This window comes from Chelonoidis abingdonii, chromosome 2 (assembly GCF_003597395.2).
Source record: "Chelonoidis abingdonii isolate Lonesome George chromosome 2, CheloAbing_2.0, whole genome shotgun sequence".
Classification (NCBI taxonomy): Eukaryota; Metazoa; Chordata; order Testudines; family Testudinidae; genus Chelonoidis; species Chelonoidis abingdonii.
Genome location: NC_133770.1, coordinates 13,296,437 through 13,310,521, shown reverse-complemented (window position 1 = coordinate 13,310,521; position 14,085 = coordinate 13,296,437). Strand labels below are relative to the sequence as shown.

General features: G+C 39.7%; 1 protein-coding gene across 2 annotated transcripts in view; it reads right to left on the bottom strand.

The window, feature by feature from the left end:
* CTDSPL (CTD small phosphatase like) overlaps window positions 1-14,085 on the bottom strand; it is a 141,888-nt gene that overhangs the window by 47,066 nt on the left and 80,737 nt on the right. For both annotated transcript variants that reach the window (XM_032794641.2, XM_075062174.1), the window contains exon 2: window positions 8,759-8,913. In XM_032794641.2, the coding sequence (XP_032650532.1) occupies window positions 8,759-8,913 (155 nt within the window). The remainder of the gene's footprint in view (window positions 1-8,758; window positions 8,914-14,085) is intronic.

Genomic DNA, 14,085 nt, shown 5'->3' with positions numbered 1-14,085 from the left:
CCTACTGCAGAGCAGGGTAAATTTCATCTCACAAACCTACACTCTTGGCTCATCTAGAATAGAGATGGAAATTGACACCCGTCTTCAGGATGATCCTGATGCATGTGGACCTGATTGCTTGAAGAAAGGAAACTTTCAGGTAGCGTAAATAAAAAAAATTCCTATTCTTCTTTGCCCTAAGGTCCACAGATTGGTACAATGTGTATCCAGTGGGAAGCAGGATCGTCGTTTAAATATGGACAGCCAAAATGAAATGGATTATATATAAATATTTCTTCTATCATCCTTTGGGCATTAAGGCATGGAGAATACTTCTGCTAAAAGAAGGAAATGGCATAATGACCAATATGCAGAATTTGGTGAAGTAGGTCTTCTAGCAGATCTCAATTACAGGAGACATGACTACTTTGCCCTGAAACTGTCAGTGCTCCTAAGGATTGGACTACAATGCCTAACCAAAGGAGGAATATTTCTTGAATGCCATGACAGTTCTGAGGACTACCTGGTCTTAATTAAAAGTACAATACTAGATCTCAGAGAAAGCTCTCAATTTCAAATAACTCAAATAAGCCTTTGGGAGCCCTACCCTAGTTGGTAGGAAGTATACCACCACTTATTTCTGAGGTTCACTCTGGGTAATGCTGTAAGGAGCAGAATGTGGTTCCAAGGTTGTCCTCTGACTGTGCAGGGTTAGAATAAGGTTGATGCCCCAAAGATGCATTTAACGTTGGAAGTTGTGTACAAAACTTCTTGCCTTTAACATGTTAAGAACATTGCACTACACACACTTGACCTTTTTGCTTGGGCACTCTTATGTGTCACAATAAAGTCATACTAGGGGAACTGAAGGCTATGTTTAACCTGGTAGTTAAAACTATGAACTTTGCATCAGCCAGTAGAATAAGTTCTATTTCTTGACTTCTGTTTTGGGATCCTTGAGAGCAGCAATTACTTCATCCAAGTATTCATTTTAAATCTGTCTGGGCCAAGACAGAGGATTGGTCTCACAATAGCAGATCCCCTCTGAGACAGACATCCCAAAAGCCAATGCTAGGTTAATCAATTCCGAGAGCCGTAGCTTCTTTAGCCAGAAGTACGAAACAGAATCATAACCACACTCTATCTGCTATTTTTTGTAAAGCGTGGAAAGACCTATAGCATGAACCCTACCCAGTTTTGCATGAAGACCTCACTGGGTCCAGACTGCAGGTTACTTTATTTATTGGTTCCAGATGCAAAGAGATCAATCACCAGCCCAACAAATTGACTCACGCTGATTAAGATATTTCTGGGTGCAACCACAACTTTGCTAAACTGACTTCTGCCATGTAAATCTTGGGGTTCCATCTCCTTGGTGAACAGTGCATATAGAGATAAGAAACATGCTCCGCCCAGCACAGGAGAATTTCTCTTCGGCATGGGGCTGATCGTGTTCTTCATAGTTATTCTTAAAACTCTATCAGACATGTTGACTGTCACAAGAATAGGTCTGTTATCCATTGAATAAGCAGTGCTCTGAGACCTCAATGAATCATTGTGTTCCACCTCTTTCTGAATAAGGAAAAGCCCTGGAAAAAAAAAAGTTTGATTTGCTGCATTCGTCATCTATTGAAGCAGAGAATGTACAACTGGAGCAAGAACTCTGTCAATTAATGAGATTGGTGAGGTGCAGAGGGGTATACCAACTGTGTATAATGTGAACTGTGTATCACTTAAGCACGCCTGTGTATTAGATCACAATTTCTAAAAACCTCCAATAAGAATTGAATTTTTGTTTATGACACCACTTGTTTTTCATTATGACCATCTTCATGGTCTGTTAATCTTCCTTTGGCATGAGACCTTGTATCTGACAGTATTCATCCTCAGCCCAGGGCTATGACTGACTCCTAGAATCATGTGTTTGCATTTGTCCTGAATTCAAGATACACCAGGAAGCCCATGTATCACTGTGTGTGTGTTTCGGGTTATTCCTCAACACTCTATACTATAGCCAGCTTCTGGAGGGAGGAGCTGAAGGCGAGGCCAGGCACGGCAACCTGCAAAGGCAGCTGGGATCAAAAAAGCAACACTTTCTCAATTTTTCAGGTGTTGCAGGAAATCCCTATCCTTCTATTACACCTTCATAGGGTGTAGGAGAACAGATATACAGCCACAGCTTGGGTAGGGCAACTGCAGACCTCTTAAGTGTAGTTTCACAACACCAAGTACTTTTCTGTCAGCATTTATTTTTTTAAATATATGTTTTACTACACGATTTTTTAGCTCTGATTTGGAAGGCTGGCCTTCCTTCACTAAGGAAGAAGAATTCCCTTTGAGGGTGAACCTGTCTGCATGCCTTCAGGAATCAGCACATATCTAACCTTTCTACCTATGACCTGATCAAATCATCACTGATAAAGTTTATAGATGACACAAAATTGGGGGAGTATAATGAAGAGAAGTTGCTGATTCAGGGCAATCTGGATTGCTTGGTAAACTGGGGGCAAGCAAACCATATGCATTTTAATATGTTTAAGTGTAAATGTAGAAACAAAGAATGCAAGCTATAGTTACAGGATGGGGAAATATCATAGAAAGCAGTGATTCTAAAAAAAGATTTGGGGATCAAGGTGGATAAGTCAGCTGAACATTAGTTCCTAGTACAATGCTGTAGTTAGAAGGACTAATGTGATCCTTGGATGTATAAACAGGAAATCTCAAGCTGGAGTAGAGAAGTTATTTTATCTGTATATTTGGCACTGGTGTCACTGCTCCAGGCGTACAGTGTTCCGTTGTAGTGTCCACAATTCCACAAGGATGTTAATAATTTGCAGAGAGTTCAGAGAAGAGCCATGGATTAGAAGACATGACTTATACTAACAGAATCAAGGAGTTCAATCTATTTAGCTCAACAAAGAGAAGACTAAGGGGTGACTTGATTATAGTCTAAGTACCTCCCTGCAGAGCACATATTTAATAATACACTCTTCAGTCTAGCAGAGAAAGGTATGCCATGATCCAATGGATGGAACTTGAAGCCAAATTCAGAATGGAAATAAGCCGTAAATTTTTAACAGTGAGCATAATTAACCATTGGAACACTTTACAAAGGGTTGTGGTGGATTCACCTTCACTGAATTTTTAAATGATCTAAGGAATTATTTTGGGAAAGTTCTATGGTCTATGTTCTACTGGAAGTCAGACTAGATAATCACAATAGTCCCTTCTGGCTTTGGTATCTATGAAGCGATGGCCTGATCTTTTCTGCACTGATCTGCCATGCTGCACTCTGTAAGGGTGAGTAGGCGAACCCAATACAGATGATTAATTCTTATGATACACTTCATGAAAGTGTCCAGGAGAATCAAACATTAAGGACTGTCCGCGCTACTACACTCTGTGAAGGAGAGCAGGGGTAACAGCATTGGTTATTCATTTATTTCCCCTTTGGGAATTTTTCCCCTTAAACCTGCTTCAAAAAAGGGGAGTGAAACTGTGCTCAGGGATTGCTCTGAAAATAATTCACATGGCTAGTGATCTCTCAGTCCTATAAAAGGTTGGGTTTGTTTTTCTCCCCTCCCTCGTATGGACCCCTTCTGGGTCTCTCAAGGAAGGTACTGGCTTGGGGTTCAAGGATGGGCTCACCAGAAGCTGTCCCCTCTCTATTGCATGGGATCTACATGGACCAAATTGATCTGTTTCCCCTGGAGGTCTCAGCCTGTGATATGAGAAGTTCTGGGGAAGGAAGGCTGTTATAGCAGGGGAAGGGAGCTCTCTCCGGCATTAGCAGCATCTGTGTTGTGACAAGTGCTCTCCATCCATGACTCCTCGGGTAGTGGAAGTGGAGGTGGCGGCTGAGTTCTGCAATCCGGGGCATGGCTGCTGGTGCAGGCTACAGGGACTCAGGGGCAATCTTTACTCCTGGGGAATTCTGTGCCACTGCGCAATGAAGAATTTTGCAAAAATTAAATGTTGTGTGTGCACACAATTCCCCTTCCCCACCCCGAACAGGCTGCAGAGATGTTGGTTGTCTCTAGGATCTGCAGGACCCAGCAGATCCCAGTTTGCAAACAGAAGACAAAGCAAGTGAGAGGGAACTGGAAGGTTCCCAGCACTCCCTGAAGGAACGAGGTGGCAGCATCTTGGTTTGGGGGGCCCATGGCTGGGCTCTGGGGGGGGGGGGGGGGGGGGGGAAGGAGTGTGAGTGTCTGGGCTGGGGGAGCACCATGGCTGGACTCTGAGGGTGAGGGGGATATGAATGTCTGGCCCCCCGACTGGGTTCTGAAAGAAAGGGGACAGAGAAACAGGAATTGGGTTGTCATAGGGGCTTCTTTAACTCTACTCTTGGGGGAATTTTTTGTTGTTGTGTCTGTATTGTTACAGACATACTTGCTGACAGGTATTTTGAAATAAATTACCAAAATAATTGAAACTGGTGTAATTATATATAGTGTTATTTTGACAAATAAAATTTGCAGAATTTTTAAATATTGTATGCAGAATTTTTCATTTTTTTGGCGCAGAATTCCCCAAGGAGTAAGTCTCCATCTGGGGTATGCTGCCCTTCTGGCTTCACCTCCGTTCATGAAGATTGGGGTGAGGGGCTGCTTGTTCCACAGCCTGGTCTTCTCCAAATCTGCACATCTCCTTTCCTGCCAGGGGAGGGCGCCTAGGCTTGTCTGGACTTCATCTTGCCCAGCACAGCTGGCCTCTCCTACCTTGCTTGGGAGAAGAGGTCAAAGCAAATGGGATATTGCACTGTGACTGAAATTGCACTTTAGCCAGAGTCAGTTGAACTCCCCAATGACACAGTTGATAAGGGGGGGACATTCAAAATACCCTTCCTTTTGCCTCTACAGCTGGGAGGAGTGGTTGAGTCTGTTTGCCACTGGGGAAAAAGAAAAAATGGAGGGAATTTCAAGAGGAATGGCATTCTCTTGCTGCCATACTGACAGGTCTGGTTCAGCACCCAAGGTGCAAGCAGGATGATGTACCCATTGTAACAGATCTGTGGGCCATAGCACAAAGGTTTGTTCTGCATTAAGAGGCACTGTAGCTATATGAAGAAACAACAGAAAAAAGCTTGGATTATAATTTCAGTAATTTCAGTAGTTTCAGCTGTACTGAAATTAACTATTTTCAGAATGGACTGATCAGAACTCAATGTATAATGCACACATTGCAAAGAGACTGTTCTAAGCAGTATTTTTAAAAATAGCTTCATACTTTTTAGAGAGTATCTGATTTTTAAAGGTTTTTTTTTTATTATTATTATTAAAATGGAATAGTAATCACTGCTATAAAATTGTGGTTATTCAATATTCTCAGCTCTGCACTTTGTCCAACCCTATGAACCAGTAAAGGGTCACTCAGGTAGCCAATCACAGCTGAACAATGCCAGATTGCAATGCTTGGTAAAATGCAACCACCACATTTGCTGTATGGTCTAAAAAAATATTTTTCAGAGCAAACCAAAAATATTAAACAGCAACAGAATTATTTAACACAAGAATGTTAGCAGATCTGTCTTATTTCACTTAGTTTTGGAGACATTTTTTACAAAAATTTAGTTGTTGCTCTCCATTTTGCTTAACAACAAGCTGTTAATGCTGAAACAGATTAAAAACTAATTCTTAAATCAATTAAAACTAAACCTAGTAGGTCAGTTTCAAGTACGTTCTTTAACAGTTTTAGAACTGCTTACACTAAATTTCTATAAAATCACAATGCGCTTTCCGCATGTCTACTTCCTTCTATTAATTTGTTTTTCTTATCTTTATCATTAGCATCCATATAGCAACAACCCTAAAAGACAGAAGGTGAAATACACAGACCATTTTATACTACAGCTTCTGAAAGGGACTAACTTCATGATTGCTTAATGCCCTTCCTCTGTTTTTCAGGGAAATAGTCAGGTCAGAAAAGCTCTTGCCTGATAAAATATGACTTGAGAGCTGCAAATTCAAAGCATTTTCTGAAAAACTGCATTATCTCATACAATGTGACACTGAGTGTTCAATTATTTATCATTCCAAATCATTTATGCAGTTATCAACTTTACATTCTTTAACAGTGTTATTTCAAATTTAAAATAAAGGCAGCATATACATTGGCACTGCAACTAAGCTCCTATCAACGACACATTCATATAGCTTTCACTTATTTTCATCAAGGTTCAAGACCTCCATCTCCTTTCAATAATTTTACAGGCTTAGTTAAGTGGGTTAAGGATTTGACATTTTTTACTACCAAGTATTCTAAAGCTTTGTTGAAACTGGCCTTTTTACAAATTAAAATATGTTTGCCTCACTTTTTAGTCTATTCATAGTTATGAAAAATTTAATCCTTCCTAAGCATTCTTTTGATTGTTAATTAGTCACTGAATACTTCTACTGAATTCACTGAAAACTGTTGTCCAATTTTAAAATGTGAACCTTGTGACATCTGTTTCTGACTATCTGAATTTGGATGAACTTTCATTTCTGAATTTTACAAATTGGAGTCAACTGTTTAATATTAATATTATATTAATACAAACTAACATGAGGACAATATCTAATATTTACACAGCATATTTAGTGGGTCCCTCAAGACATAATGTATATTTGTCAGAGTTATCTGTATAATATTATGCCTTATGAACATTTCTATTTTGGACAATTAGACTAAGAGTAATTATTCTATCCCATAAAAACTGAATTATAAGATATTTTCTAGAGATCTGAGGATACCACGTACATTAAAAAGTGAGAGAATTACAAAATATTTAGGAGTAGTTTACATTTTGAAGTTTTTGGCCATCAATCCAAAGAACTTGATCATTTTATTAGTTTGGTCTCCCAATACAATACCACTGCTAACACTCAGATGTTTTACTTTTTATCTCTTTTCTCTGGATCTTTTTCTTCCTCTGGAATTTTTTCTTTTTTTCACCCTTTATTTTGCCAATCTTCTCTCCCTGCATCCTTCCCACATCCTGTTATTTTGTAAGGGACAGAGCTTTGTTAATTCCCTGTTCCTCCCATATTACTACGTTTTTGCACACACTCCCTGCAGTAGACTGGAAGTTTGAGACTCTCCCTTTCTCATGGAAGACTAGATTTTGCTCACTCCACAGTTAGTCAATAATGCAGCTGCAGCTAGGCAAAGAGGTCTACTGGACAGAGATGCAATTCCGCCTCTTCTCCGGGTACAGCATACACACTGAAGTGCACCTAACCTACTGGCCCTATGGGTAATGGACCAAATTCAGTCTCAGACTAGTGTGCACTATTCCAATTCAACACTCCAACCCTCCACTTAGTTTCCCTGCTATCCTGATCTGCTCATCCTTTCTTCCTTCCCCTGGATAGCTCCTGTGCCACCGCTCCAGCATTTCAGAGTACAAGAGGCATTTACAAAAGCAGAAAAGTGACATGAAACTGACATGAACTGTGTCAAGATTCTGAACTGAAGCTGTGTGAGAAGTGGAAAGGGGAAGGAATTCCTTTATTTCTACTACTCTTGCCCACACCAACAGCAAAGGCTCACCCCTATTCTTCTGAGGCTCCCATGCCTAAAGGAACAGATGGGAAGTTGCTCTGGATAACAGGATAATACAATTCTGCCATGGACAGTTCTGAAAATATAGTATGGCTTTGGGAAAAAGATAGGATGCCTCTGATCCCCATGACAAACCAAGTCTTTGGTCATGCAAGGCAATTTGCCTCCATGTTAGTTTAAAATATGTACAAAGTTATCATTATATGCTATAGTTTTATGGATATGTAACCCTCTGGATTTCATAGCCACTCCTTTTTCATTTAAAGATTAGAAATTTTAAGGGCTTATTCAATTTAAATTACCCACTGTTCAATTACTATTTTAAACCTCAAAATAAGCTAGCACAACACAGCCTGCAACCTGGGAAAATAATCACTCTAAATTGACATCTCTGGAGTGGTCTCATGGCAGCACAATACCTATGAGGTGAGGTGGGATTGAAAGAATCAGACTGTGAATCGCTCCCTTGCCCTATCCCATGCTAGGAATGCCTCATATCACTCAAAAAGCTATTTCAACTGCAGCTCAAAGTAGTGCTAATTGGCTCCAAAAGGAATAATATTTAACCCTCTTTAGTTGGAGATCAACAATGGGGGTAAAGGAGGTGGACTGGGGGAAGGAAAAGTGAGAGTCCTTTTCCTATGACAACACAAGTCCAGATTTTTGGGTTCCTTGAGATTTTATACAGGCCTGGTCCACGCTTAAAAATTAGCTGATTTGGTTACGTAGCTTAGGGCTGTGAAAATTTTCACATTCTGAGTGTTGCAGTGAGGTCGACCTAGCCCCTGGTGTAGAGGCAGCTAGACTGAAAATAATTCTTCTGTTGACCTCGCTGCTGCCTTGGAGAGATGGAAGAGGTTTTTCCAGTGATAAAGTTAATCCATCGACAGAGGAAGTGTCTACATTACACTGCTACAGGAACACAGCTGCAGCCCCATAACAACTGTAGTGCAGATATGTCCACATTGTTTGCATATACAGTTATTTTCTTCAGAGCTGCAGTACTAAAACCTTGTCTTAAATTATGATTACCTTTTTAAAGAAAAATGAAAATATTTTAAATTGGTGTCTCGACAGGTGCTATTTAGTACTTTTTCAGGATGTTCACACTATTTGAGTTACAATACAGTTGAGCCTTTCACATGGGAAACATACCATGTAATTTGAGACTGCAAATTTATTTACAAGGATCTAAAGACCAAAAAAAAAAAAAAATATGGTACAAGTCACTGACCTTCTGAAGTCCTCCATTCTCCTCCACCAATGGAGGAAGAGTACTAGTGCTATTGGTAGATGGTGGTTCCACATTGTAGTCACGAAAACAGCAGAATAAGGTGCTAAAGATACTTCGACTCCTTTGCTTCTTCAAGCTGATATTACATTGGGACACTATAAAATGGGGGGGAAAAGAAATCACGCTTTAAGTTTTCCAGATATAAAAAGGTTATATATTATTTGAAAATTCCTGATGTTCACACTTTACATCATATCCTTCACTGTCAGACTTACACACAGAGGTCTGCATATACATATCAGGTTTGGCTCTCCACACAATCCAAGCTCTTGTGATACCATACTGAGATCTTGCTTTGATAGATGCTCTAGAAATACCTAAAACAGATACTGTGACCTATAGCCAGTAATTTGCTGGCAAAATCTGACTCTGAAATGAGACTCTGCTCGAAAACAGAATGTCATCAGGAGAAGTCAACTGATCCCTTGGCATATTTTGGGCAAAATACTTTACTGTTTGAGACATAAACTCATTCCACATAGTCTTTTTTTTTTTTAATTCTGCTGCTTATGCCTTGACAGCTATGTTATAGAACATGAAAAAGCATAACAAACAATTCTTGTACCACAGAGAATTAAATGAACTGTCAGAAAGTAAGGCTGCCATTCCTAATGTTGAACAGATTTACATGGCCCTGTGTGCTGAACCAGGGTAACTGAAGTTGCAGCATAAGGAAGGCAGAGAAACATTTTTGAAAGATATAATAAAACATACAGACTATGAGCTATCACTCATGAGGTACACGAAGGACTGCGAGTAAGCCCAAATGCTTTCAGCCCAATTTTAGCAACTACCTTCTACTATTACTCCTTTTCAGGGAGTAGGACAACTGTTATCCAAATATCCACTACAATCTTCAGTGCCAGGTTATCAGATACATGTTAGAAAAGCAACCATTTTCAGAATTTCCTCAGGACTAATCCTGATGAAAATAAGTATTTAGAAATATTTAATTTTATTACTTCACCTCTACCCTGACATAACGCTGTCCTCAGGAGCCAAAAAATCTTACTGCGTTATAAGTGAAACTGCATTATATTGAACTTGCTTTGATCTGCCAGAGCGCGCAACCCCGCCCCCCCGGAGTGCTGCTTTACCACGCTATATCCGAATTAGTGTTATATTGGGTCATGTTATATCAGGGTAGAGGTGTACTTGAGATCTGGATCGATACAATCTACATTACCTCTCCTGGAAAAATACCTCACACGACTCTCACACAATCTTATCTATTTCACTGCACAATTGTTAGTGACACTGAACATATAACATGGTAATCTAATGTAAATCTAAAATAATATGTGCATTTTTAGGTAAAAACAAGGCTCTAATATAACTACTAATGTTAATGGAATCAGAGGATATTTATATAGCACGTAAGAATAAAAATATAACAAGATTACTACTAAATACTCGCATGTTTTGGATGCTGTTGTGAGACATGAGACCCAGAGTATATTACCTTAATATCATTTGAGAAAAGTAAACCCTACATTATATGGGATCACAACCTCAGGGAGGCAGGACCACCCTGCCCTTCCCATTACATGGAGCAGAAGGGGTCCCAATAAGCAAAGGACTAATTACCCTCACTTTTTGATCCTGCTATAATTTAATAAAAATAATCTTTTAAACAAACTCTGAGCAAGCAACCATTTTATATCTACCTTCTTTTCAATTATAATACAGATTTAAATTAAAGGCACAGAGAAACACTTCAATCAGAAGCTGCTGACTTAAGGATTTCATTGGCTCCTAAACATTTTGCTGTGACAGATGGAATGAAAAGAGTCGTTAAGCTATTTCTCTCTATTTCCTCTGCCCTTTCACAGGTGCAGGACTACTGAAGGCAATGTATACACAACCACCACCCAGATCCAGAATAGCAATCATCTTAGATTTCAATTTTTACAGTGTCTTTTCTAAACAGATTAGATCAGCCTTGCAAAATTCTAATTGACTACTAAAAGTGATTTTTTTTAAACAAATAACAATGAAATAAACTAGACATTTTATTTATCACCATGGTCAAGTGTGGGAAATAGTTTTTTGTGGCTTAGCTGGTGGTCTATTTTCCTGACAATTTCATAAGGATGCATTAATAAAACAGTCCATTTCACTTCATTCGTTTTCCCCCCTCAAAAATACTATCTAACGTATCTCAGACAGTTTTTCTCCTCATACGTCAAAGTTTTAAATCTGATCAAAGCAACAGATCTATTTGGAAAACGAAAATCCTTCAGAAAGATACAATAATATTAATCCACACTAAAAAGGAGCAACATAACACTTCAACACATAGGGCACAAACACACAATAGTGGATAGAGATAAAACATCACACTACACCCATCGTAGAATTGAATGGTTTTTTAAATAAATTAATAGCTGTGTGAAAATAAAATAATTCTTTAAATGTTGAAAAGTCATCATATAAATTATGTTTTCATAACATTTTCTCCTCCCTATCATTTGAAAATTCTAGTACAGGTTAAAGAGTAATATTTTTTTCCCCAATATTTCATTTGGTAAACATTTTCTCCCTTTTAAAAAACCAGCAGCGGAACTCAACATGTTACTTTTGGTTTATTGCCACAAAGTGGAAACACTCACAGTATCTGAAAGCGAACAGATTTGTACATGCATATTCTCTTAAATTCAGGTTATGTTTAGCTAACATGGTAAATTTTACATTAAAAGAAACTGAACTTATGTTGCTTAAGGCAGTACTCTAAAAGTTCATACAATTAAACATTTCTTTGTATAAAATCCATTTTATTTATTTACTTTGATTTATACATTATCAACGTTCTAAAGGCTTTTCGCATATTAAGAACCACAACTATAAATGAAGGACCATATTCTCAAAACTGTGTGAACATTTCTGATTGTGCCCAATTTTCACATATACAATGCCTTGGGCCTAGGGCCCTACCAAATTCAAGGCCCATTTTGGTCAATTTCACAGTCATAAGATTTTAAACATCGTAAATTTCATGCTTTCAGCTCTTTAAATCTGAAATTTCATGGTCCTGTAATTGTACAAGTCCTGATCCAAAAAGGAGTGTGTGGGAGAGGGGTGGGGGTGGGGAGGAGCAAGATTATTGTAGGGAGGTTTGCAGTACTTACTTCTATGCTGCTGCTGGCAGCAGTATTGCCTTCAGAGCTGAACAGCTGGAAAATGGTGGCTGCAGGCCGGGAGCCCAGCTCCGAAGGTAGAGCCACCACCAGCAGCAGCGTAGATGTAAGAATGGCATAGTATGGCATTACCACCCTTACCTTTGCGCTGATGCTGGCAGGATGCTACCTTCAGAGCTGGGTGCCCAGCCAGCCGCTGCCGCTCTCCAGCTGCCCAGCTCTGAAGTCAGCGCAGAAGTAAAGGTGGCAATATCATGACCACCCTAAAATAATCTGGGGACCTCCCTGCAACTCCCTTTTGGGTCAGAACCCCCGTTTGTGAAAACGCTGGTTTCCCCTGTGAAATCTGTATAGTATAGGGTAAAAGCACACAAAATACCAGATTTCACGCAGGGAGACCAGATTTCATGGTCCGTGATGCCTTTTTCATGGCTGTGAATTTGGTAGGGCCTTACTCATGCCTTCATGAATGTCATGAATTTGCATCCAGACACACTAACACTTGAAGGATTTCTACATGTACACTTTTGGACATTTGGGCTAATGTTTATTAAAATGGAAATTTCTGAAATGTATTTTTCCCCTAAAGCAGATTCCTAGGAAAACACAGTGTCAGCAAATGTAAAACACGTAATCTTGCTTTTCTATTAACTTACCAATCATGAGAACTCTTCTTTGTCTTAATACAAACCTCACTTTCCATACATTTAAATATCAAACAAGTATCAAATCTGTATGGGGACTAAAGGTAGTTTACAGTCCCTTACATGCTACCCTCTTATACTCAGTGTCATGAACAACACTGTCGACCTTATGTTTCGTTCATTTTGCTTTCTCGTCTTTGAATTCATAAATCTTGATTTGGAGCTCAAATGCTGATCTTAGCTACACCTGTACCTACTTAGTTCTTCATTTTCCTCCAAATCCCTCCCAAAAGCCCACTTCAACTTAGTTTTCTGTTGTTTACTTGCACTCCTTTGCTGTCTGTTCTCACACACCCCAATCTCAGCCTTTATTTAAAAATCTGAAAATTTACATGATTAGCTTGTTACATAAAGGGACACTTATTTGTTTAAACACTTTTTTTGTTAAATCTTTCCTGTCTGTGCGCTCCATGGTTATTTCAGGTAGATCATGATCCTGAAAACAATTACTATGTGAATAGTCCCCATTTGAAGTTAATGCATCTGTGCATACAAAGTTATAGATATGCATAACTATTTGCAAGATTAGAGCCTTTTGATGTAAACTCTTCAGGGCAGTGACAATCTCTAAAAAGCATGACACAAACGTAAGGCGCTATATAAGTGTTTGTTTATTAGCTTCTCTTGCTGTTTAAAAACAGAAAAAGTTACACAGTCATTGAGCTTACTCTATGAGTTTACTGAATGCAGGACTAAGCCTGCCCTGACCTAAGCCATGGCCCTGCCAATGTTCTGCCAGGTGGCTTTGCCCTCCCTCCCCCTCTACCTTGAAGCCAGTGGGGGCTTGGCTCCAGCTGGCAGCCTGGAGCCTGGGCCTACCGGCTGTCAGGGGCAGTGCTTCGGCTGGCCTGGGTCAGGCCAGTGTGCGTGTGCACACCTGCCTGTGTGTGTCTTGATGCTCCTCAGGCCACTGTATGTGGGAGGGGAGGTGCCTTGGGGCTCCGGCGTGCAGGGAAGGTGGGTTAGCCTCCCCAAAGGTAGGGTTCACCCACTGCCCATGATTAAATATAAAGGAGATATTAATGTGGCAAAAATTTCATTATCTGTGCTACAGCACTTTAGTCCTTGAGTCTTAGACATCATTAACTGTGCATTCAGTCATGGTTCTGATAATTATTATCTATTATGTATGTTATGGTAGCACCTTGGAGCCCTAGTCATGGACCAGGATTGTCCTTCACTGCAGTGTTAGCTCAAGATACAAATTGAGTGTTGCCCCTAACCTGACTCCTTTGCGCACACAAAAATTTCTAGCTTGAGCTCAGTGGTGGTTTGCACATGTCAGGATGCATGGCTTGAAGCTTGAATGCCGCTGATCCTCAAGCTAGCAATGCAGTGGGGGTGCAGCTACAGGCTAGAATTTGAATTGGCACAACTCATCAGCTGCCAATCCAGTCTCTCTCTCACTCAAGTGGAATAACTTGAG